This window comes from Peromyscus californicus, unplaced genomic scaffold (genome assembly GCF_007827085.1).
Source record: "Peromyscus californicus insignis strain IS unplaced genomic scaffold, ASM782708v3 Scaffold_16__1_contigs__length_79575227, whole genome shotgun sequence".
Classification (NCBI taxonomy): Eukaryota; Metazoa; Chordata; class Mammalia; order Rodentia; family Cricetidae; genus Peromyscus; species Peromyscus californicus.
Window position 1 is genome coordinate 8,633,084 of NW_026294458.1, and position 27,249 is coordinate 8,660,332.

The 27,249-nt window shown below is 41.0% G+C and overlaps 1 protein-coding gene across 1 annotated transcript in view; it reads left to right on the top strand.

The window, feature by feature from the left end:
• Positions 1-5,708: 5,708 nt before the first annotated feature.
• Positions 5,709-27,249, top strand: part of LOC128111851 (immunoglobulin lambda-1 light chain-like) — a 63,307-nt gene continuing 41,766 nt past the window's right edge. The window contains exons 1-2 of the mRNA XM_052740298.1: positions 5,709-5,768; positions 5,876-6,182. Of these exons, the coding sequence (XP_052596258.1) occupies positions 5,726-5,768; positions 5,876-6,182 (350 nt within the window). The 5' untranslated portion in view covers positions 5,709-5,725. The remainder of the gene's footprint in view (positions 5,769-5,875; positions 6,183-27,249) is intronic.

Here is a 27,249-nt window from a genome sequence, read left to right on the forward strand (position 1 = left end):
CTGGTCACAACTCATTGTACTTATAATTGGTTTAATAAAGGTTGGTTTCCGTAACTTTCTTACATGAACTGTTTGAGAAAAACGTGTAGTTAAATATAAGATATAACTAAAGTGGTTGATTTATCAGTTAAAGTAGTCTAGAATATATAAAAATAAGCTTCAGAATGAAGGGAAATTTTGTCACTACCCTGATATTGTATATTTACACAATACAATAGATTCCTTGATATAGCAGAGCTTATGGGTTCAAAACACTTTTAAGTAATATTATTTCAGGAGAGCATCATAAATTTAAAGGTTTTAGGTGGCTGGAGAGAAGGTTCAGTGGTTAAGAGCCCATACTGATTTTGCATTAGTTTCAAGTTCATTCCTAGCACCCATGCAGGGTGGCTCATTAATGCTTGTAATTTCAGCTCCTGGGGAATCCAACAGCATTGCTCTCTGTCTGTCTGTCTGTCTGTCTGTCTCTCTCTCTCTCTGTCTCTGTCTCTCTGTCTCTGTCTCTCTGTCTTCCTCTGTCTCTCCCTGGTGTGTGTATGTGTGTATTTGTGTGTGTATGCATATGTGTGTGCTTGCACATGCACAGAAATAATTTATAATTAAATAATTTTAAAAATCTAAAACTTATTTTTCAGTACTTCAAAAGTACTTTTATTTTTCACTTCTGGGTCTTAAACATGGGTTCTAACAAATTCTAATCAGGTTCTCTATTACAAGTCCATATCTCCAGGACAACAATTCTTTCTTTATTTTTCCTTCTGGTCATTCTATAAAGCATAGCATATTATCAATCAGAATAACACAGACTCTGAGGATGTCAAAACATGTCACTGTCAAACTTTCAGGAAAGAATTCTCTGCCAATAAATGACATTAATTATTTAAATGTGAGTCATGTGTAGATATTTACTTTATGATAAAACATTCCCATAGGTTATTAATGTTTAATACAATTTCAATTAGTATAAAATCTGAAATGAATACTCCCAAAGCAATGTGTGCTTCATAATATACAAGAAAGGAAAACAAACAGTACTGGAAAAAATGAATGAATCAAAAATCAAGTATTATTTCAGGCCTGAAGATAAACTCTAGAGAATTCTGTGTCACAGCACTCAAATAACAAAACAATTTTATTATAAACTTGAAAAGTTACAGTGTGAATGAACAAAATACAATCCACACACAATCTAATTGAAGAACAATTGAAGATATTTTTGAATCAGAGATAAAATAACTAACAATTAAAAACATCACAGAAGACATACAATGAAAATTTAAAAGACACAATTTTAATGTTTAACAAACTAAAGTTAATAGCAATTGTGAAGAGGAAGTAAGGAATCTATAATTGAGAAATGAAAATCGTATGGAAGATATTCAATACAAACCACAAAAAAGTATCCCTAGTCCAGCAGGGGGCACTGTGTGCTTCTGAGAAATTGACAAGCCTCAGCTGACTCCTGACACTCATGTAATCTCCTGGGCAAAGCTCACTGGACTAGAGGATGCAGCTCAGCAGGTGTTTCCTCAAAGCTGCCCCAGGCCCCTTGGGAGGAGAGTTGTCCCAACGGGCTGAAGAGATGTAATGTAGAATGATGGTGATATTAAAAGTCTCATACTGCACCACATCACGATTTCACCATTACCCCGAGAACCCCAGAGTCCAGCAGCATCTGTTGGTCCTCAGGTCTCTGGAGATTTAAATTGGCCTGGGTTCCTGCCTCTTTCCTCCATCTCTGTCAGTGTCATGGACACTAAAGAGACCTGCCTTTGGAACGATCCCTCTCATTTCTTGACTCTTTCCTAACAGCTATTTCTTTTCAGGCTCTCCTCCCCACGCTGAGGTGATGCTGGGGAATGACACTCTCCAGCAGTTACTGATCTGCTCTTTCCACACTGGTTCCAGAAGCTGCCTGGCCAAGCTAGGCTCTGATTCACCCAACAACAACAGGCATTCCCAGTCTCCTGTCACTTTTCACCTTAAACATAACCTTGTCCTGGGCTCTAGTTACAATCTGAGGACAGTGCTGAAGGCTACTGCGTGAACACTGCAGTGGTGCTCAGCACAGTGAGACACACATGGGGAAGCAAGACACAAACATGCATTTGTCTGAGCCTGGGTGTAAGCCCTGTCCTGTGGAGTGGGTCCCATGACCAGGCACTGTTGTCATCCTGATGTCGACTCTCTACAGACAAGAAGGTGAAGGGAAGCATCTGCCTTCATTTTTGTCATAGTTAGAGTCATAAAAATGAATGTGTTTGTCAACTATTATGATAGATAATAAAAAATAAAACTAGAAGTCAAATATTTTATTCCTCCCTTAGATGTGTTTGATTGTAAGAATAGAGTCAATAGGTCTCCAGAGAGAAGCATTCTCCATGATGTTCATTCAACAACTTAGATCAAAGGGAATAACTGTCCACTCATATTTTCTAACTATTGTTATATTATCTTTCATTTGAAGACAACAAAAATTCATTTTCGTTTTTAAAAGCTATGAAATTATACACACACACACACACACACACACACACACACACACACACATATATATATATATGTACATATATGGGAAATAATTTCTCCTCTGACATTAGGTTAACACATTTACCCCTAAAGAAGATCTGTTGACGTGATAATTCTGAGTACCACTGTATGTAATCTCATTATAAGATTGTAAGGACTACTGCAGATGTCCTTAGTCAGACGAGCTCATGCTGAAGCACAGTGAGTCCCCTCTGCCTTCATAAGATGGCTTTGAGAACACAGGGAGGTAACAGTGATGGATTACCATGTGAAGTCCGATGTGCATGTAGGGCTTTGATGCTGCTGACCAAAAATCATCTAAGATTGTTCACAAACAAGAGGGACAGAGGAGGGAAGGAAGAGGTGCCATAAGGTGCTTAGCTCAGTATGTGCATTTTGCAAGTCTGTCCTCCATGAATCAGGATGAGATAACATGTTCCCTTGCGCTAGCCCCCACAGTTTGTTGTATGTCATTACTGTCATCCCAGGGGACCAACAAACCAAGCAATCATTTGTAAAGTATTTCTGAATTTGCACACATTTCATTCACCTTGACTCATATTTTATCCCCAAGGATATGGACACATTGGCTTATATTTCTAGATTTATGACTGCAACTAAACTCTAATGTTAAGCAGTTGTCAGTCTCAAAATGTGAATATATCTCTCCTCTTTCAATATAATATGCCTATAAGCAAAGACACAGAGGTGCAGCTTCTAGGAGAAGCCTTTTCTTCAAGGTTTCCAGCTGTTTACGTGTGAACATGCACATATTGCCTTGTTATAAAAAACTTAGTTTTGAATATTTTGTGATTTACGTGAAACCAAGGGACATACGTATTATTTGTAGTGGGAACTTTAAGAATGTTAATCCTGGCACATAACGCACAGAGTGGATGTGAGGAAGTTCTTTTGTTGTACATGACAGTAGGAGACAATAAATACAGGAATCAGGAAAATGTGCAACTCAAACCACAACAGTTTGTAGCCTGTGCTATATCAATACTTGTTAGAACTCAGGGTACTCATGTATCCTGCATCTGTGGGTCAGAAGTAGGCCTGTAATCCTTCATTCATAAAGCTCTCCTTCCTAAGATTTCGCACTGGCACTACATTTTCAACAATAATAATAAGGGCCTACAATAAGGAAAAACCACAGATGGACAGAAAGTAGTGACAGACGCAAAGAATCAAAATAGTTTTTAATATATTTATTTAATTATTTAATGTGTGCTTGTGGGAATGTGTGTTTGAAAATGTGTGTGTGTTTGTGAATGTGTGTGTGGGTATGTCTTTGAGATTAGAGGACAATTGCACAAATCAGTGAACCATTTCCTTCCACCGTGGATGTTCCAAGTAAACTCACATTGTCAGGCTGGGAAGCAAGTGCCCTGTATGCTGAAGCCTCAATATACAGTTCCATGCATGGATTCTACCAGGGACAAATGAATCCTAGAATCTCTTTCACTCTTTTCCCTCCCTCTCCCCTCCCTCCTCTCTCTCTCAGTCTCTGTCTCTCTCTCTCTCTCATTGTCTGTGTCAACATTTTGTCTAAAGTGTTTTATTACTTTATTAAAAATAATTTGGTGCCTGACAGTGGCAGGACATTCCCTTAATCCCAGCACTCGGAAGGCAGAGTCAGGAAGATCTCTGTGAGTTTGAGGCCAGCCTGGTTTCCAGGAAAGCCATGGCTACACAGAGAAACCCTTTCTGAAAAAAATTTTTTTCAAGACAGCATTTCACTGTGTAGCTCCAGCTGTTCTAGAGCATTCTATGCAGGCCACGTTGGCCGTACATAGAGAAACTGAAAAAAGAAAAGCATTCAGACAAAATAAAATAATACAAAATGTGTACACAAATAAACACCGTGGAATCTGTTCTGTGTTAGCCAACTATTCCTGGACATGAGGCCTGCCCTAGAGTGTGGTTGATATCTCCAGTGACACTGCATTGGAGAAAACTGACTTTCCCTTTTTCAGACGTTACCTGTTACAATAACTACATGGCTAACGGTGGAATTTTTGTCCACTTCCTTTTTCAGAGCTGGGATTTTTATTAGGTTTGAACCTGTGCTGGTCTTGTGTATGCAGTCATAGTCTCTCTGAGTTCCCATATGGATCAGTCCTGTTGTGTCTGGAAGATGCTCTTTTGTTGGGGTCATCTATGACCTCTGGCTCTTACAATGTTTCTATCTCTTCTTGTACATATTCCCTGATTCTGGAGGAGAGGGAAAATCCATGTAGTGCAGCTTCTTTAAATATGTGTGAGCTGAAGCAGATTCCAGCAACCCACCTGTTGTCCCACTTGCTCTCACCCAATCTCACCGATGACTTCTTTCTTGATTCATTAACTCTTGTGTAAATTTATGGGTGTCCTCATATCTGAAAATCCATGCCCCTAAAGCCATGCAAGTTAGATATGATTTTTATGTCAGCTAAGTATTAGGCAGGTTTCCACTAGTTTCCTTGGAAGCCATCACACACAGTCATTCTTCACTGACCCTCTCTAATCTTTAATTGAGGACCAGCATTCTTTTCCTTTCTAGTGTACGCACTTTTGTTTTGTTGTGCCTTGTGATTTTGTAAAACTTTGTATTTCTAATGTATTAAGAGAGTTGTGCAATATAATAGTATTCTTCCTAGACACCAATATTCACCAATATGTGAATGGAACCATGCAGGGGGTTGGCTTCTTGTGCAATCTGAGGAAGGGTACATGGAGAGTATATCTGTGCCCTCAGTCTATATGGGAGAAGGCCCTGGATAAGGAGCTCCTCATGAATTCAAGTCTACATACTATGCCCAGAGAAGGCAAGTCCTTCTGACCTTGATCAGAAAGTGTTTGATGATCACGGATTTGTGAGAAGTCACGTGGACACAGACATGACAGACCTGAACCTGCTCAGTGGGTCTGTAGGTGACACTGAAGAGTCTGGAGACTCTCAGCTGGCCACACAAACATCTGTCTCTGTGTCTGCTCAGGACTCAACAGGACCAGCAGTGGGGACACTGTGGTCCCTTGGCAGCCTCAGGCAGGAAGTGACACCCAGGCTTTTGATGACACAGACACCTGAGAAGGGATTTGTCTGACTAAGAAAAATTTGCATGAAGGGCCCTGTCAGTTCTCTGGGAATTCTTAAAGGCCTAGAGAGACCTGCACCATGTCTGTCTCAGCAGAGCTCAGTTGTATCTTCACCATGGCCTGGACTCTTCTCCTCTTCTTCCTCCTTCAATGTACAGGTCAGGAGTCATGGTCACCCTGATCCCAGTTCAGGGAAACCATCTGACAGCAGATAGATTTCCCTCTCTTCTCTCAGCACGGACATAATGTGTTTCTCTATTTTCAGGGTCTTTCTCCCAGCCTGTGCTGACTCAGTCACCCTCAGCCTCTGCCTCCCTGGGAGCCTCAGCCAAACTCACCTGCACCTTGAGTAGTCAGCACATCAGCAACTACATTGAATGGTTCCAGCAACATCCAGAAAAGGCTCCTAAGCATCTGATGCATCTTCAGAGTGATGGAAGCCACAGCAAGGGGGATGGGATCCCTGACCGCTTCTCTGGCTCCAGCTCTGGGCCTGATCGCTACTTAAGCATTGACGATATCCAGCCTGAAGATGAAGCTCACTATTACTGTGGTGCAAATTATAGCAATGGATGAACACAGTGACCCAGATAAATGAGGAAGCAGGACAGAAACTGTTTTGCTCTCTTGCTACCAAGGCCTATGATTGTGAGAAGGAACATCTGAAGTTCTTAGCTATCACAGTCATTGGATGTTTTCTGCTTATACTCAAGAGAATAGACCATAGGTCCAGCACTTCCTCCTGAACTCCTGGAGAAAGAGGGAAAAGACAGGGATTGTATAGGGTTCTCTGCTCTGTAGTAATAATGACTATGTAAAAGTCAAAAGTGATGTGCATACAGGTGAGGTGAGAATATTCTCTTTCAAGTAGGAGCACTGGGTCTAAGGCTCTCACTGTTACTCACCAAAGTTCATAGGAATGTCTGTTCTTCACAAGATTGCTTTCTTGTCTCATGATCAAATTATTTTGTATCTCCAGCAAATTCACAAGAAGCACAGTGTAAGAACATTTAAGGAGGCAGTGTGGTTGGAGCTGCCTCTTGCCAGGGACAAGAATAATGTAAAACAGTCACAAGGGCTGAGCAATGAATGAATGTGAACTTCTCCATGTCTCTCTGGACACTCCCTCATTTCTTAGTGAGCCTACCCAGAGACTTTGAAGGAAGAACATAGTAACCACCATGTGGTTTAGTCCCTGCCAAACTACTTTCATGACCTTGCCATATCTGCATTGAGGTCAACCTTCCTATACACCAAGGCCATCTTTAGCATCTCACTTTAGGTTATAAAATAACCACTGAAATTATAAGAAACCATGTATAGAAATAAACAAAGGAACAAACAAAAAAATCAGAATTCCTAAAAAGGCTCCTGTTTTGCCAGGATCTTGGCTCCACTCTTTTGAATAGGTTTTCAGGGAGATGACCAGCAGAATTAAAGTTTCCTGAAGAAACTTCTGAAGCCAAACTCATGGGTCAGAATACTGCAGCAGCAGGTCCTGCAATCTTCTAGGATAGTCCATTGAGTTTACCAAACTTCCCGAGGTCTTACTTAGAATAGCATAACTTTTTCTTTTTCTTCCTTTTTGGTTCTTTCTTTCTGATGCTGACTAGAGCCTAACACCTACTTTTTCTGGTGCTTTGGACTTCCTTACTCTTCCCCTCACACTCCCCTCCTCTAATGTGGCTGATTGTCTGCTGTATTAGTTACTTTTCTGTTGCTTTCATAAAACACCATGACCATGGCATCTCATAGAAGGAGGAGTGTTTCATGGGCTTATGTAAGTATCCATGATCCTGGGGAAGTGGCGGGCGTGGCAACAGAAGCCAGTGGCCTACATCTTAAATGTCAAGCAGGAAAACGTCTATTGTGCAAAGCTTTGAAATTGCAATGACTACCTCCTCCAGCAAAATCACACCTCCTTGCCTTATCCAGACAGCACCACTCACTTCAGACCAAGTGTCAAATGACAAAACCTGTGGGGACATTCTCACTCAAATCAAAACATCCACCATGCAACTGATCGCCATGCTGACTTAACTCAAATGCATGACTTCTTTTCTTTCCCACCTTCATTCTCGTCTTCAGGGAAGCTGCCAAGATCTACAGCTTGCTTTCTCTGGGTTGTTATTTTAAGCTCTAATAAAATTGTCTACAAGGTTAAAAATAACCACTGAAGGAGGGAGAGGGAGAATGGAAGAAAAGAGAACAGAGAGAGTGAGATTGAAAGAGAAGAGGAGAGTGAAGGGCAAGAGGAGAGGGAGAGATTGACAGACAGATGAACTGATTCTACTGATATTTAAAATTTCTTTTGAAATATGTGTGTTAATTGTGGTCAGTTGTTGATTTTTGGTGTCATTTGGGTTCAGTTTATTTTGTATTTTAATAATTATGGCTTCTACCACAGTCTCTATGCTGTCTCATTTCTGTACCAAGCCCAAAACAATGTTTCCTGTATTTCCTTATGTTTGGTTTCTTGGTTATGATTTTTGTGCTGTTTTCATCATGAAAAATACAATCATTGTACATAGTTTTGTTGAGTGTATGACTCTCATTTCACTATTACAGTCCTTTAGACCTTGGAATATATCGCTCCAAACTCTTCTGGCTTACATAGTTTCTATAGATAAATTAGCTCTTTTTCTGATGGATTTTCCTTTATACGTTACCTGAATTTCTTTTCTTGCATGTCTGAAATCACTTTCTTGGTTCTGTAACTTAGTGCTTTAATTATAATATGTCGTGGATTGTCTTTTCTGGTTTTGTCCAATTGGTGTTCTGTACTTCTCTTATCTGTATGGATGTGACATTCTTAGTTTGTAGAAGTTTTTTTCCCTGTGATTTTGTTAAAGACACAGTCTATGCCATTAATTTGAGAATCTTCTCCCTCACTTAGACCTGTAATTTGAAGGCTTAGTTTCTCCTTTGTGTCCCATATTTCCTATGTGTTCCTTCCCTGTGTGCAGTTTTTGTTTTTAGTTTTTCCTGTTTTGTCTTATTTGGACTAGGTCTTTTATTTTATCTTCAAGACTTAATTTCTATCTTCTGCTTCATTCATTCTGTTTGTAAGACTTTCCCGAGAGTTTTCTGTGTGTGTGTGTGTGTTGGGTCTTCAGTCCCATCCTCATTATCTGGAGTCCCCTTCAGCATTTCTTTTTTTAAAAATTTAATTTAATTTTATTTTACAATACAATTCTGTTCTACATATCAGCCACAGATTCCTTTGTTCTCCCCCCCTCCCGCCACCCTCCCCTTCCTCCCAGCCTACCCCCTATTCCCACCTCCTCCAGGGCAAAGCCTCCCCTGAGGACTGAGATCAACCTGGTAGACTCAGTCAAGGCAGGTCCAGTCCCCTCCTCCCACGCCGAGCCAAACGACCCTGTACAAGCCCCAGGTTTCAAACAGCCAACTTGTGCAATGAGCACAGGACTCGGTCCCACTGCCTGGATGCCTCCCAAACAGATCAAGTCAATTGACTATCTCATCCATTCAGAGGGCCTGATCCAACTGGGGGCCCCTCAGCCATTGGTTCATAGTTCATGTGTTTCCATTTGTTTGCTATTTGTCCCTGTGCTTTATCCAACCTTGATCTCAACAATTGTTACTCATATAAACCCTCCTCTTTCTCGCTATTGGACTCCTGGAGCTCCACCTGAGGCCTAGCTGTGGATCTCTGCAACCAGTTCCCTCAGTCATTGGATGGGGTTTCCAGCACGACAATTAGGGTGTTTGGCTATCCCATCACCAGAGCAGGTCAGTTTGGGCTGTCCCTCGATCATTGCCAGCAGTCAATTGTGGGAGTATCTTTGTGGATTTCTGTGGGCCTCTCTAGCACTTTGCTTCTTCCTATTCTCATGTGGTCTTCATTTACCATGGTCTCCTATTCCTTGTTCTCCCTCTCTGTTCTTGATCCAGCTGGGATCTCCCGCTCCCCCAAGCTCTCCTTTCCTTGACCCTCACCCTTCATTACCCCCACTCATGTCCAGATTGTTCATGTAGATCTCATCCATTTCTCCATCATTGGGTGATCCCCATGTCTTTCTTGGGGTCCTGTTTTCCAGGTAGCCTCTCTGGTGATGTGAGTAGCAGTCCAGTCATCCTTGTTCCACATCTAGTATCCTCCTATGAATGAGTACATACCATGTTTGTCTTTCTGAGTCTGGGTTACCTCACTCAGGATGATTTTTTCTAGATCCATCCATTTGTCTGCAAACCTCATGATGTCATTGTTTTTCTCTGCTGAGTAGTATTCCATTTTGTATATGTACCACATTTTATTTATCCATTCTTCAGTTGAAGGGCATCTAGGTTGTTTCCAGGTTCTGGCTATTACAAACAATGCTGATGTGAACATAGCTGAGCAAGTGCCCTTGTGGTATGATTGAGCATTCCTTGGGTATATGCCTAAGAGTGGTATAGCTGGGTCTTGGGGGAGATTTATTCCCAATTTTCTAAGAAAGCACCATATTGATTTCCAAAGTGGTTGTACAAGCTTGCATTCCCACCAGCAGTGGAGGAGAGTTTCCCTTGCTCCACATCCTCTCCAGCATAAGGTGTCTTCAGTGTTTTTGATCTTAGCCATTCTGACGGGTGTAAAGTGGTATCTCAGAGTCATTTTGATTTGCATTTCCCTGATAATTAGGGATGTTGAGCAATTCCTTAAATGTCTTTCAGCCATTTTAGTTTCCTCTGTTGAGAATTAATTCTCTGTTTAGTTCTATAGCCCATTCCTTAATTGGACTGTTGGGCTTTTTGAAGTCTAATTTCTTGAGTTCCTTATATATTCTAGATATCAGGCCTCTGTCAGATGTGGGGTTAGTGAAAACCTTTTCCCATTCTGTAGGCTGTTGTTTTGCCTTGTTGACCGTATCCTTTGCTCTACAAAAGCTTCTCAGTTTCAAGAGGTTCCAGTGATTGATTGTTTCTCTCAGTGTCTGTGCTACTGGTGTTCTATTTAGGAAGTGAACTCCTATGCCAATGCGTTCAAGACTACTTCCTATTTTGTCTTCTAGCAGGTTCAGAGTAGCTGGATTTATGTTGAGGTCCTTGATCCACTTGGACTTACATTTTGTGCACGGTGATAGATATGGATCTATTTGCAGCCTTCTACATGTTGACATCCGGTTATGCCAGCACCATTTGTTGATGGTGCTTTCTTTTTTCCATTGTACACTTTTGAGTTCTCTGTCAAAAATTACATGTTCATAGGTGTGTGGATTAATGTCAGGGTCTTCTATTCAATTCCATTGGTCCACATGTCGGTTTTTATGCCAGTACCAAGCTGTTTTTATTACTGTAGCTCTATAGTAGAGCTTGAAGTCAGGGATCGTGATGCCTCCAGAGGTTGTGTTATTGTACAGGATTCTTTTGGCTATCCTGGGTTTTTTGTTTTTCCATATGAAGTTGAGTATTATTCTTTCCAGGTCTGTGAAGAATTGTGTTGGTATTTTGATGGGAATTGCATTGACTCTGTAGATTGCTTTTGGTAAAATTTGCCATTTTTACTATGTTAGTCCTGCTTATCCATGAGCATGGGCGATCTTTCTATTTTCTGACATCTTCTTCAATTTCTTTTTTCAGGGACCTAAAGTTCTTGTCATGTAGGTCCTTCACTTGCTTGGTTAGTGTTACCCCAAGGTATTTTATATCATTTGTGGCTATTGTAAAGGGTGATGTATCTCTGATTTCCTTCTCAGCCTGTTTGTCCATTGTATATAGGAGGGCTACTGATTTTTTTGAGTTGATCTTGTATCCTGCTATGTTGCTGAAGGTGTTTATAAGCTGTATCAGTTCCTTGGTTGAATCTTTAGGGTCACTCAAGTATACTATCATGTCATCTGCAAATACGAAAAGCTTGACTTCTTCCTTTTCAATTTGTATCCCCTTAATCTCCTTATGTTGTCTTATTGCTCTGGCTACAACTTCAAGTACTATATTGAATAAGTATGGAGAGAGTGGACAGCCTTGCCTCATTCCTGATTTTAGTGGAATTGCTTTGAGTTTCTCTCCATTCAATTTGATGTTGGCTGTTGGCTTGCTTTAAATTGCCTTTATTATGTTTAAGTATGTTCCCAGTATTCCTGATTGCTCCAAGACCTTTATCATGAAGAGGTGTTGGATTTTTTCAAATGCCTTTTCTTCATCTAGTGAGATGATCATGTGGTTTTTTTCTTTGAGTTTGTTTATATGGTGTATTATATTGACAGACTTTCGTATATTGAACCACCCTTGCATCCCTGGAATGAAGCCTACTTGATCATGGTGGATAATTGTTTTGATGTGTTCTTGGAGTCTGTTTGCCAGTATTTATTGAGTATTATTTTTGTATTTATTTATTTATTTATTTATTTATTATTATTATTATTATTATTATTATTTTGCAATACAATTCAGTTCTACATATCAGCCACGGATTCCCTTGTTCTCCCTCCTCCCGCTCCCCTCACCTTCCCCCCAGCCCCCCCCCCCCATTCCCATCTCCTCCAGGGCAAAGCCTTCCCTACAGACTGAGATCAACCTGGTAGACTCAGTCCAGGTAGGTCCAGTCCCCTCCTCCCAGGCCGAGCCAAGCGATCCTGCATAGGCCCCAGGTTTCAAACAGCAGACTCATGCAATGAGCACAGGACCTGGTCCCACTGCCTGGATGCCTCCTAAACAGATCAGGCCAATCAACTGTCTCACCCACTCAGAGGGCCTGATCCAGTTGGTGACCCCTCAGCCATTGGTTCATAGTTCATGTGTTTCCATTCATTTGGCTATTTGTCCCTGTGCTTTATCCAACCTTGGTCTCAACAATTCTCGCTCATATAAACCCTCCTCATTCTCGCTAATTGGACTCCAGAGATCTACCCGGGGCCTTTTGCATCAATGTTCATGAGGGAGATCGGTCTGTAGTTCTCTTTCTTTGTTGTATCCTTGTTTGGTTTAGGAATCAAGGTAATTGTAGCCTCATAGAAGGAGTTTGGTAATGTTCCTTCTGTTTCTATTGTGTGGAACAATTTAGAGATTATTGGTATTAATTCTTTGAAGATCTGGTAGGATTCTGCGCTGAAACCATCTGGTCCTGGGCTTTTTTTGCTTGGGAGACTTTTAATGACTGTTTCTATTTCCTTAGGGGTTATTGGACTATTTAAATAGTTTATCTGGTCTTGATTTAACTTAGGTATGTGGTACCTATCCAGAAAAGTATCCATTTCTTTTAGGTTTTCCAGTTTTGTGGAGTAGAGATTTTTGAAGTATGACCTGATGATTCTCTGGATTTCCTCAATGTCTGTTGTTATGTCCCCCTTTTCATTTCTGATTTTGTTGATTTGGATGCTCTCTCTCTGTCTTTTGGTTAGTTTGGATAAAGGCTTGTCTAGCTTGTTGATTTTCTCAAAGAACTAACTCTTTGTTTCATTTATTTTTTTGTATTGTTCTATTTGTTTCTATTTTATTGATTTCAGCTCTCACTTTGATAATTTCCTGGTGTCTATTCTTCCTGGGAGACTTTGCTTCTTCTTGTTCTAGAGCTTTCAGTTGTGCTGTAATGTCACTAGTGTGAGATTTCTCCAACTTCTTTATGTGGGCACTTAGTGCTATGAATTTCCCTCTTAGTACTGCTTTCATAGTGTCCCATAAGTTTGAATATGTGGTGTCTTCATTTTCGTTGATCTGTAGGAAGTCTTTAATTTCTTTCTTTATTTCTCCCTTAACCCATTGGTGATTCAGTTGAGCATTAATCAGTTTCCCTGAGATTGTAGGTTTTCTGTAGTTTTTGTTGTTGTTGAAATCTAACTTTAAACCATGGTGGTCTGATAGAACAAAGGAGATTATTCCAATTGTTTTGTATCTGTTGAGATTTGCTTTGTGGCCAAGTATGTGGTCGATTTTAGAGAAGGTTCCATGGGGTGCTGAGAAGAAGGTATATTCTTTTTTGTTGGGATGGAATGTTCTGTAACTATCGATTAAGTCCATTTGAGTCATGACATCAGTTAAGTCCTTTATTTCTCTGTTAAGTTTCGATTTGGGAGATCTGTCCAGTGGTGAAAGTGGGATGTTGAAGTCTCACACTATTAATGTGTGGGGTTTTAGGTGTGGTTTAAGATTTAGTAATGTTTCTTTTACATATGTGGGGGCCCTTGTGTTTGGGGCATAAATGTTAAGAATTGAAACTTCATCTTGGTGGATTTTTCCTATGATGAGTATGTAATGCCCTTCTTGATCTCTTTTGATTGATTTTAGTTTGAAGTCTATTTTGCTGGATATCAGGGTGGCTACACTCGCTTTTTTCTTAAGACCGTTTGATTGGAAAGTCTTTTCCCAACCTTTTATTCTTAGGTAGTGTCTATCTTTGAATTTGAGGTGTGTTTCTTGTATGCAGCAGAAAGATGGGTCCTGCTTTTGTATCCATTCTGTAAGCCTATGTCTTTTTATAGGTGAATTAAGTCCATTGATATTAAGGGATATTAATGACCAGTGATTGTTCAGTACTGTTATTTTTTGGTGGTAGTGTGTGTGTGCTTCTCTTCTTTGGGGTTTACTGCTGTGGTGTTATCTATTGCCTGTGTTTTCGAGGGCGTATCTGACTTCCTTAGGTTGTAATTTTCCTTCTAGTGCTTTCTGTAGGGCTGGGTTTGTGGATAAGTATTGTTTAAATCTGGCTTTGTCTTGGAATATCTTGTTCACTCCATCTATGATGATTGAAAGTTTTGCTGGGTATATTAGTCTAGGCTGGCATCCCTGGTCTCTTAGTGTCTGCATTACATGTGTCCAGGTCCTTCTGGCTTTCAGAGTCTCCATTGAGAAATCAGGTGTTATTCTGATAGGTTTGCCTTTATAAGTCACTTGGCCTTTTTCCTTAGCTGCTCTTAATATTCTTTCTTTATTCTGTATGTTTAGTTGTTTAATTATTATGTGGCGAGGGGACTTTTATGGGGGGTCTAGTCTGGTGTTCTATAGGCTTCTTGTATCTTCATAGGCATTTCCTTCTTTAAGTTGGGAAAGTTTTCTTCTATGATCTTGTTGAATATTTTTTCTGTGCCTTTGAGTTTGTATTCTTCTCCTTCTTCTATCCCTAGTATTCATAGGTTTGGTCTTTTCATGGTGTCCCAAATTTCTTGGACATTTTGGTTCATGACTTTGTTGGCTTTAGTGTTGTCTTTGACTGATGAATCTATTTCTTCTACCATATCTTCAACACCAGAGATCCTCTCTTCCATCTCTTGCATTCTGTTGATTATACTTGCATCTGAAGTTCCCAATCGTTTACTCAGATTTTCTATTTCCAACATTCCCTCTGTTTGTGTCTTCTTCATTTTTTCTATTTTCCTTTTCAGGTCTTGGACTGTTTCCTTCATTTGTTTCATTGCTTTTTCATGATTTTCTTTCAGTGCCTTATTTTTTTTCCACGAGTTTATTGTTTTCTTCTACTTTATTTGTCCTTTCCTTAGTTTTTTATAGCGTTCTTCCCATTTTTTTTGTCTTTTCCTCTATATAAACCTCTACCTTCTTCGTGATGTTATTCATAAGGCTGTTTTCTTCTGCTTCTTCCAATTTTTGATGTTCAGGTATAGATGTTGGAGGAGGGGTAGGTTCTGGTGATGCTGTATTGCTCTTCATTTTGTTGTATGTACTTCTGCCTTGACGTCTGCCCATCTCCTTGTGGTTCGTTCTTGGTCTTATCAACACACTTGGTTCAGACAGAGCTGACAGATTCAGGAAGTCTCTCTCTCTTGTCCAGATGGGAGCTCTCTTGTCCAAATGGTAACTCCGGGGCAGGATGGGAACTCTTTCCAGGAGGGAAGTCCAGGGCAGGATGGGAGCTCTTGTCCAGACAGGAAGTCCGGGGCAGGATGGGCACTCTTGTCCAGAAGGGAAGTCCGGGGCAGGATGGGAGCTCTTGTCCAGAAGGGAAGTCCGGGGCAGGATGGGAGCTCTTGTCCAGAAGGGAAGTCCAGGGGCTGGATGGGAGCTGGGGGCTGGTCTCTAAGTCTCAGGAAGTGGCTGGAGTCTCAGGTGGATGGGCGTGGAGATTGCAGGGTCTGCTGGGGGTTTTGGAGAAGAGGAGCCTTCCCGGTAGGGCTAGAAGGGAACCTTCTCGGTGGCCAGAACCTGGGGCCCAGTTGGGCAGGTCTTCCCTGGAGTGGCTGGTGCCCAGGGATGGGGTCTAGGCTGAGCCCATACACTTACCTCTGGTCCAGAAGGGAAGTCCGGGGCAGGATGGGAGCGGGGGCCAGTCTCTAAGTCTCAGGAAGTGGCTGGGGTCTCCCGCGGATGGGCGGCATGGGGGCAGGGCATGGAGATTGCAGGGTCTGCTGGGGGTCTTGGAGAAGGGGAGCCTTCCCGGTAGGGCTAGAAGGGAACCTGCCCGGTGGCCAGAACCTGGGGCCAAGTTGGGCAGGTCTTCCCTGGAGTGGTGGTGCCCAGGGATGGGGTCTAGGCTGAGCCCCTTCAGGATTTCTATTTCCTAATTTAACTATGTTCTCAAGTTTCAGATAGTTTTTGTCATTTCTGTCAAATATTAATTTCTGCTTTCTTGGACATAGTTCAGACATTTATTCTCTTTAATTTCTTTCTTTGTTCTTGTTTTCATTGAGCTGTTTATTTGCTTCTTCTTTTTAAAAAATGACCCTATTTTTAATTGAACAGAATGTTCATACAGTATATTCTGATCACAGTTCACCTCCACCATGACGAACACCTGCCAGATCCTTCCTACATCCTCACCCACCCAAATCCATACACTTTGTTTATCTGTCATTAGAAAACAAACAGGCATCTAATAAACAGAATACAATAAACACAAACAGAGCAGTATAGGTTAAAATAAACAGACAGAAATAAACTAAAAAACCCCACCAGAAAACATACATTCCAAAAGATACAAAAAGGTCTCATAAAAACACAATATTGTAAATGCCAATAAATAGTAAAAAATAACTTCAAAATTAAAATAAGCCCAGATAGAGCATTATGAGACAAAAATCATGCAAAAGTACTATTGAGTTAGTTTCATATTTGAAATTACTGCTGGTATGGGACTATCCTTTAGTGTAGTTTGTATAACTAGTGATAGTTTATTAGAGAACAAAAAAATTTTCTTTGCAAGCAGTTATCAATTGGAGATAGCTTCTGTTTTAGGGATGGGAGCTTGTGTTCATTTCTCTTCTCAGCATTGGGAACCCATCTGGCTTACCATGTACAGGCCCTTGTGCATACTGCCATAGTCACGAGCTCATATGTGCATCACTCCTGCTGTGTCTAGAAGGCCTTATTTCCTTGGTATCTTTTACTGTCTTTTAGCGATCAGGAAAATGAAAATTAAAGCAATCTGAAATATGATTTTGCTTCAATCAGATTGAGCAAGATCAATTAAACAAATGATAGCATGTGATGGAGACAATGTGGAGAAAGGGGAATGTGTATTTAATGCTGATGGGAGTGTAAACAGAAACAACCATCATAGAAATCATTGTGGTGTTTCCTCAGCAAGCTGGAAATCTACCTCTAGGTGCAAATATACCACTCTTAGGCATATACCCAAAAGTCTCTGCATCCTAGTGCAGATATATTTTCTTATTCAGGTTCATTTCTGCTCTATTCATAACAGCCAGCAATCAGAAAAAAATGCTGTATCAGAACAACTGACAAATGGATAAAGAAAACAGTATATTTACACAATGGAATATTATGTACGTCTTAAAAAAACAAAACTAAGAAATGTCTTAGGTAAATAGATCAAACTGAGAAAAATATTCCTCAGTGAGGTAACCCAGATGACAAAGACAAATATTATACATTTTCTCTTATATTTGGATCTTAACTTATAAGCTTCCAATCTGTGTGCTACAATCTGAATAACCATGAAAGGTAAGATCAGGGAGGAGGAGAAGAGCTCCCAAGGAAGAAGGAATAGAAGATGGATCATGTGGAGAGTAAAAGGGAACCTAGAATTGCAGGATCAAATGGGAAGGGGATGGGAAAAAAGGGAAAGGGAGGTTTATGAGGAAAGATAACTGACACTAAAGTCCTTTTGAAAAGCCTTATGACACCTACTACTGTGGAAGCTTCCTAAAATACATACACATATGAAAGGACTCTAAATGGAGCCACCATATAATGCAGGAGACAACGTCCCAAATAGACATACTTTGCCACCAAGTACAACCTGTGCCAAGAATGGGTTACATTTTACTGAGTCATTAGACAAAGGGGTCACATGGAATGAGCAAATATCACAAAAGAGTACCAAAGTTATTGAAGGCTATCCCACACCTGAATGGTTCTACTGCTTATGACACTTTCCAGTGTTGTTGAGCTGGTTCCTAACTATCCTAACTAGAAGCTTTACCACTACTGACTTGCATTCATGATGCTGAAAGGTACTTTGCACTCTACCTAAGGAGAAAGATAATCACCAATACCTCCAGATGTAAATCCTGGAACCTACAAAGGTGAATTGTGTGTAAGGTATACAGGTGCAATGGTGGCACAAGTGTTATGGGGATAACCAACTCCTTTGATTGGACTTAAGGGTCAGTTTATGAGATGGAAACCATACTGACACTGCTAAAGTAGCAAAAGCCATGGGACTATGTAGGTCACATGACTCATAGAAACTTTAGTATTATTCTGCTAAAAGAATACTGCAATGGAATGACTCCTAATGACATATGTAATTCCTGTTGATCAGTGCCTTGATCAAACCTCATCAGAGAAACTTCTTCCTGCAGTATATGGGAGTCAGCACAGAGACTCACAGCTGTATAATACACAGACAAAGAGAGTAGGTGAATCCCTCAGCCTAAATTAGGTTCTGTCACCTGACCCTTCCACTCAAGTCTCAGCGATCTATGTGGAAGAAGACACAGAAAGATTGCAAGAGACAGAAGTGGTGAATGACTTGTAGGAAATGGTGTCTTCCAGATGCAACCGAACTGATGCTCATTTGAAGTCACAGAGACTGTGACAGATCACACAAGGCATGTGGGTTGAAGGCATTCTGGGTGCCAGCACTGAGTGGTTGAAGTAGACAAGAGGTGCCATTCCTAACTAAGAAGTTATTAGATAATGATACTTGCTGGAAGTGTATTTTTGTCAACAGGTGTTGCTGGATATAGCAACTATACTCCAGGGCACGCCACTGTCCAAGAATGTTTTGCAAACACAAAATGAAGTCCCTGGGTTTCTTTTGTTTCTTTCTTTGTTGACATTCTGGTTTCATTTGGCAGTTTTGTATTATTGATGTTTTATTTTTGTATTTGTGGGTTTTCATGAGAAGTAGAGACAGACAGACAGACAGACAGGTAGATAGGTAGATAGATAGATATAGCTAGTCAAAAAAACTTTATTTGGGGAGGAATAGGAGCAGTTACGGGAGAAAGAAAACAAAAAAATTTAAGTATTTTTTCTTCCTTTGAGCTAGCTTCCCCCCTATAATAATAGGGTTGTGTCCCATATGTCCTGGATGTGTATGACACTACTGTTTTATATATATTTCACATTTTCTTTGGTTGAGCTGTTTATTTCTTCTACCATTTTTATGACATGCAATTCAGTATCTCATGTCTTTTTCATCTATCGGTGAGGCTTACCACTGATGTTTTTGTTAAGCATCCTGAGTTTCTAATTCCCAGTTTCATTTCAGTTTGGATATTCAGTAGTAATACTATTTTTTTGTTAAAGTCTACTTTCTTGTCTGGAGTTGTTTTAATTATTTTATTCAACTGTGTGTTTTCATAGTCTTCATTAAAGCATTTATTCATATTCTCTTTTGGGTCTTTGGACATAGTCACAATTGATAGTTTCAAGTTCTTGTCTTGTGCTTCAGCTCAATTATTCTTTTAGGCCCATGCGTCTGTAGGAAGCATATTGTTTTGGTTGTTCATGTTTGTGTTTTTATGCTTGGATCTGACATCTGAAGTTATGATGACTGAAGTGTTTCTTGGTGTAGATATCCAGTCCCATCTTTGTTGGTGGGGTGTTCAGTTCTTTGGTTGCTGTTGCACACTCTCAGTCCTAAGCAAATGTGGCAGCTGTGGGGTGTGTAAGTTCCAGCAAGTTTATTGGCTTAGGGTTCCCTGTTAGTGTATTGTTCTTTGGGTCAGGAGAAAGTCATAAAGAAATGGAGATGGGCTAGAAGGTTCAGGACACTGGAGAGAAAAGAAGTAATAGTACAGAAAAACCAGCAAGAGGCAAGCCTGAGCTGCCTAACACAGCAAACATCCAATTGTCCATGGGTTTTCTACTTCTAGTCTGGGCTCAGTTCCAGAGACACCAACTGCAGGTTATGTTGGACTCATCAGAACAGCCAGGAGATAAGGGAGGACAGGAGTGATTTGTGTGAGACACAATCTCAGCCATTCAGCCACTATGTTTTATTTTTATCTCTATGTCTCAACACCTCAATTCACAACAGTGTCCAAGGCATGGATTAGGGACACATGTGCCACCTTCTGGATATGGGAGATCTTGTGTCTGTTCTGTGTGTCTCTTGCCTTTATTTCTTCTGTTTGCACCCTTTGAAGTGTCATATACATTGTAAACTAAAAACTGAGTTCCTGCTTTTGAAAGTCATGTGCTGCACACATATGGAGGACACTCATGTGTTGAACAAAGGTGTGGTATCTGAGAAGATACAATGTCTGGGAACCCCCTGGAAGCTATTTCTTCTTTGAGAATCCAAGGGCAGCAGCTCAAAGGGGGTGTGTTCTTTATGTGGTAGTACAGACCTTAACTGACAAAATAGGAGATTTCTGGTTTCATGAAATGAGCAGTCAAGGCAGGGGTACCATGTCTGAACTATGAAGGATATGATGTCCTAATGACAGTAACAGATGACAGTGTCGATGACATCTGGGCACAGCAATATCAATGGCAGAAAGTTGACCCATTAGCACTGAGGTGACAATGGCTCCTGATTTGGCTAAAACAGTACAAGATCTTGCCTGAGTTTAAAGTCATTCATGTTTTTGCAGACTGGTGAGGGTTTGGAAGAGACTTTGCAGAGGCTGATAGACCCATTGGAATTTTAGTACTGTGGAGAGATGGGATATTTATAGTTAGAGGGGCTAATTACTTTATCCTGGGTTAGTGTTAGCCTTCTGGAACAGCCACTCCTTGCTCCACTCTGTATGTGAACTAAAACCTCATGATAATAAATAGAAATCTCTTAGAAGCTATTAACTTAGCAGAACACTAGTGTTTGCCTATACAAAAGCTAATGATGACAATAGATGGTATCTCAGACCTACAGAATAGCTCCCCCATCTCATTGTACCTGCCTCTCTTGTGTACCCACCAGTGTTTTTTAAAGTTGCCTTAATTGATGACTTTACATGTTCAGTGAAACTATAAAAATCCTGTAAAAATGTTTCCACACACAAAACATGCAAAGTTCCTCTACAATCCATGAATTAAAACAAAGCACCAGAAAAGGACATTTAGAGAAGTTCACAGGATTGCCACTGTCACAACCCCCTTGAACAGTGTGACTATGTCCTCTAAGCATACCAGTGTGGGTACACCTGGTAAAATCAGTCTGGATCACTACCTCCCCTCCCCCGCCACACTGTCAACAGATGGAGTTTGTGGTCAATTGAAAGAGAAGTTCCTGTTATGAGGCACTGGGCCAGAGCTTCAGCAAAGATCTGACAGGGAACTGTTGAGAGGGCAGCCCTGAAGGTCAACAGAGGAAAAGTGTCCACTCTATGCTCTGAGCTGTAGAGCTTACATTGGGTCAGATTTACATTATAAGCCCCAGAGAAACCCTGTCTCGAAAAAACAAAAACAACAACAACAAAAAACATTATAAGTCCAAAGATACTAGCAGGATTATGGGAACCATCTAGACAATGCATTGAAAAAGTCTGGGCCCAGGTACTATCCTGGGCAATCTCCCACTGAGAGTCTCTAGGCAGACCACTCTGGACACTCAGTGTGAGAGGATGTGTTTCCTGGGCCTGTTTTCTTTACCCAAGATGGCGGTCTGTGTTTTGTCCCTGCTCTCCAGGTAGCCCTGCAGTGACTTGTTCTCTCCTGAGCATTTCTAGAAACCTTCTGCACTTCTCCATTTCCTTTAGCTCATCTCCTGAGACATCTGATGTCAGGATGCAGCACCTGCACTCATATGTAATCAGATCAGGGAGGGGCATTGTGTGTCTGTTCCTGGATAAGATCTTTAGACTCTGGAGACAAATGTGTAGCTGGATAATTTTCTCTCTGGGTCCCACCAAGCCCCAGCAGTCTGACAGCCCACTTATAAAATAAACACACAGACGCTTATATTATTTGAACTGTTTGGCCTAATGGCTTAGGCTTCTAGCTATCTAGTTCTTACATCTTAAATTAATCCATTTCTATAAATCTATACCTTGCCACGTGGCTCGTGTCTTACCGGCATCTTCACATGCTGCTTGTCATGGCGGTGGCTGTCAGTGTCTCCCTCCTCAGCCTTCCATTTCCCAGAATTCTCTCAATTCTCCTCTCTGTTAGTCCCGCCTATAGTTCCTGCCTGCCACTGGCCAATCAGTGTTTTATTTATTGACCAATCAGAGCAATTTGGCATACAGACCATCCCACAGCACGAATGTGGACTCTCACCCTGCTTCAGATCACAGCTCTGGTAACAGGGCTTTCTTTAGGTCAGACAGATTCTTTCCAGCTGGCGGAGCTCTGCACAACCGTAGCCCTAAGGACATTCACTGAGAAGAGAGGGACTGAAGGGTACTTGCCAGATGGGTCTGATGAACCAGATTCTCAGTGTGGACCTTAAACCAGATCATGTTAAACACTGACACAAAACTGACAAGAATAAATTCCTCATAACAGCTGCTACTTTACTGTGAGAACAGGGACAGTGTAGAAGGAAGCAGTCACCATATCTGAAACAAGGAATTTTGAGGGATCCACAAAAGCAGGTGATTGCAAACTACCAAATGTGTTATATAAGAAATGAATTAAGCCAAACCCTGATGAAAAAGGATTCCATTCTAGTAAGGTAAGCTCCCCACTAACCCTCCTTGGGGAGCCTCAGGGATGGAATAAATTTGCATAAGTACCACACACTGCCCCCACAGACTAGAGAGGCAATAAGAGAAGCCTGCAGGGGCTTAGATGTGCTGTGATTTCAGAACACAGAGTGCTGAGGCATCTTCATCATGGTTTGGGCACCTCTCCTTCATCTTTTCTTTTTCTATGCAGGTAAACTTCTCAGCCCTCTACCCAGGCTTGTGGGAGAACCAGACTTAAGATTTAAATCCCAAAGATGAGTCTTTATACTTTAACATCTTTACCCTCTCTTTCTTACAGGTTCTGTGGCCTCCTAGGAGCTGACCCAACCACCTTCAGCATCAGTCACTGTAGGAGAGACTGTCAAAATCACTTGCTCTGGGGACCAATTGCCAAAAAGATATGCTCACTGGTTTCAACAAAAGCCAGACCAGACCATTTTGACACTGATATACGAAGATAGTGAGCGACCATCAGGGATCCCTGACCGATTCTCTGGGTCCAGTTCAGGGACAACAGCCACCTTGACCATCAGTGGAGCCCAGCCTGAGGATGAGGCTGTCTATTACTGATCATCAGCATATGGTAATGATAACAGTATTCACAGTGATTTAGGCAGATGGAGAAGTGACTCAAAATCTCTTTCTCTGTAATTTGCATCATTTTCCAGTAGCCACAGGTGGACCAGAGGCAAACCCATGAACATGTCTGGGTCTACCTCATTCACACCTGAGACTTCCAAGCTGCCTTTTCCTTCTAGTCCTCCAGAAGGCTCAATAGTGAGTGGATTGGGCAAGTTTAGAGCTGTCAGAGATACACTTTCCCAATGGTTGTTTAGGTGAAGAATGATGAGGAAAAGGGCACATCAGTGAAGAGAAAAATGAATGATACATCCATGCATGTTCCAGGTCTCCACACTTCCTTATTGTGATGTGTGAGCCTCCTCTGTAAGTTCTATGGGTAACTTCCTTCAAGAACTCAATTGGTCTTTGCTCCTGAAATCCTAGGACTTTATGACAGTCCAGTATATTGAACAGAGAAATTCAGAATAGTGGATATAAAGGGATCTCTGTTAGATAAAAACCATCTACTAAATCTTTTATTTCTGTCATCTGGTAGAGGTGCTCTCAGTAGAATACACAGTTAGTACTCACCTCCCTGCATTCATGACCTCCACAGAAATGTTCAGTTTAATGATTTTTAAAGATAGAAACTCGAGGTTCTTTTTTTTTGTTTTGTTTTGCTTAGCTTAGATTTTTTTAAATTTATTTTAATTTATTTTGCAATACAATTCAGTTCTACATATCAGCCACGGATTCCCATGTTCTCCCCCCTCCCGTCCCCCTCACCTCCCCCCCCCCCCATTCCCATCTCCTCCAGGGCAAAGCCTTCCCCACAGACTGAGGTCAACCTGGTAGACTCAGTCCAGGTAGGTCCAGTCCCCTCCTCCCAGGCCGAGCCAAACAATTCTGCATAGGCCCCAGGTTTCAAACAGCCAACTCATGCAATGAGCACAGGACCTGGTCTCACTGCCTGGATGCCTCCCAAACAGATCAAGCCAATCAACTGTCTCACCCATTCGGAGGGCCTGATCCAGTGGGGACCCCTCAGCCATTGGTTCATAGTTCATGTGTTTCCATTCATTTGGCTATTTGTCCCTGTGCTTTATCCAACCTTGGTCTCAACAATTCTCGCTCATATAAACCCTCCTCTTTCTCGCTAATTGGACTCCCAGAGATCCACCCAGGGCCTAGTCATGGATCTCTGCATCCAGATCCCTCAGTAGTTGGATGAGGTTTCTAGCACAACAATTAGGGTGTTTGGCCATCCCATCACCAGAGTAGGTCAGTTCGGGCTGTCTCTCGACCATTGCCAGCAGTCTGTTGTGTGGGTATCTTTGTGGATTTCTGTGGGCCTCTCTAGCACTTTGCTTCTTCCTATTCTCATGTGGTATTCATTTACCATGGTCTCCTATTCCTTGTTCTCCCTCTCTGTTGTTGATCCAGCTGGGATCTCCCGCTCCCCCAAGCTCTCTTTCCCTCGACCCTCGCCTTTCACTACCCCCACTCATGTCCAGGCTGTTCATGTAGATCTCATTCCATTTCTCTGTCATTGGGCGATCCCTGTGTCTTTCTTGGGGTCCTGTTTTCCAGGTAGCCTCCCTGGTGATGTGAGTAGCAGACAAGTCATCCTTGTTTCATGTCTAGTATCCTGCTATGAGTGAGTACATACCATGTTTGTCTTTCTGAGTCTGGGTTACCTCACTCAGGATGATTTTTTCTAGATCCATCCATTTGTCTGCAAACCTCATGATGTCATTGTTTTTCTCTGCTGAGTAGTATTCCATTGTGTATATGTACCACATTTTGTTTATCCATTCTTCAGTTGAAGGGCATCTAGGTTGTTTCCATGTTCTGGCTATTACAAACAATGCTGATATGAACATAGTTGAACAAGTGCTCTTATGGTGTGGTTGAGCATTCCTTGGGTATATGCCCAAGAGTGGTATAGCTGGATCTTGGGGGAGATGGATTCCCAATTTTCTAAGAAAGCGCCATATTGATTTCCAAAGTGGTTGGATGGGAGAGGTTCTTGTACCAAGTACCTCAATTTAGGATATTCCCAAAAGAGATACCCTAGGATTACTTTTCCTTCTTCCCACTGCCTTGTCCTCACTGTTTATAAGCCTCCCTGTAGTTCAATTATCTCTCAGACTTGTTATTCAAGAAACCAAATGATGAAGATCAATTATCTTTCATATGAAATATCAAGGATCTTGAAGATATCGTTATATCTAGAAGGTGATGGTGCAACTAATATGAATATCCCAATGCCCCTTCTGCGTCCTATTGTTAATTGTTCAATTGTAAAAAAGAAAAACATCCTCACGTATTCAGTACTCCCGGTTATGGAAGTGAGTTAAATCTGTCCTGGCATGAGCAGACAATTCTACACTCTATCAGGAAATACTTAGGTGTGAGCTACTAAATGGGAGTTGTATCCTATATATTCTCATCTTGAAAAAAAATGTCATCCCCACAACCAGAAATACTGATGTCTCCAATCTGGGAAATAAAGATGAAACATTTACATCAAAATGCTACCACAGCCCAAACTTGTCCGTATCTAGGCCATGCACATTCCCATGTGTCACACAATCCCCAAATAAAGATGACAAGGTTAACCATGCTCTACCTACTATAACAAGAGTCTTCATAACAGCTGTTGCCTTTGTCTTACTTGAGCTGAGGCCAGGAATTAATTTCTTTCAAGGGCCATAGAAGATACAGATTTGTCTTCATTGTTTATTTTTCCACTTCAGTATCATATAGCCTAAATACTGAAATGTGCACTTAACTGTTGTAGAAAGCATTTTATCATGGATGACACTGGGATATAAGGAGTATAAAAATTATTTGAAAATATGCATTTCAAGATATTTCTCTCAAAATATGAAAAAACAGATTTGGTTAAAATTGGTATTTTCTTCTTTACAGATTTCATATTCTCTCTGAAATCAGGAAAAAAAGTTTTGATCCATGAACTGATCATGCCAGATTGGATTAAGCAAATCTTTAGTCTACCTGCTGATCCATCACCAACCCTGTTAATAAGGACTATATATATTGTGTGACTAACTGTTGATCAAGAAAGGATTTCTCATTACAAAAAACTCTTCAACACAGTCCTAGTGCATCTTCCACATGCATCTGTGGTGGTATAAGTCAGTCACTAGGCAATAGCCTGTTTTTTCATTTGATGATTTCTTACCATGAAGTTACTTAAGTGCTACACATAGAAGACAGTGAAGTCATTGTTCAGCTCCCTGGGGAAATACATTCCTTCTGGAACTCTGATCTCTGTACTATATCATCATTTTTTCAAGGTGCAGAGATGTGAAACCAACATTGTATCTAGGGATGATGTTGGGACATCATGCAAATTCTACGCCCATGGCTACCTGTACAAGTATTGCACACATACACCCAAAGACTTAAAAACAGAGTGGGAATATAGAATTGGGTCAATGGAATAGAAAGGAAGAGGAAAGAAGATAGAAGGTGGTAAATGTGGTATGGATTTATGAAACTGACAAAAATTTTAAAATTATAGTAAAAAGGAGCATATTAACCTTATTTCAAAACCTTAATTCTTGCAGTAATCAAGTTTAATGTAGGAGAAGTAATATCATACATTAGATGGTGGCTTTCAATATACATGGAGTAATGGCTAGTGTTGTCAGTTTGTCAGAATTTAGAATTGTATGGGGTGGGGCTCTGGGACTGACCATGAGTGATTATTTTAATTACATTAATTGAGATAGGGTATGTATAGCAACATACCCTAGCCAGGATATTCCAGACTATGCAAGAGTGGTGAAAAGAAGATGTGCACTGACTTGCCTGAATTCATTGCTCTCCATTCCTAAGTGTGAGTGCAGTATGACTAGCTCTCTTCCACTCCTGGTGCTGTGACTTACCTGCTATGCTGGACTGTAACCTGGAAACAGGAGCTGAAACAAACCTTGTAAGTTGCTTTTGTTGGGTATCAAAGCAAGAGGAAAAGAAGATAAGGGACATGGGTGTCTAAATGACATCTTGCAATCCTTGTAACGACATCTTATAAATGTTACCATAGATATCTTTTTTT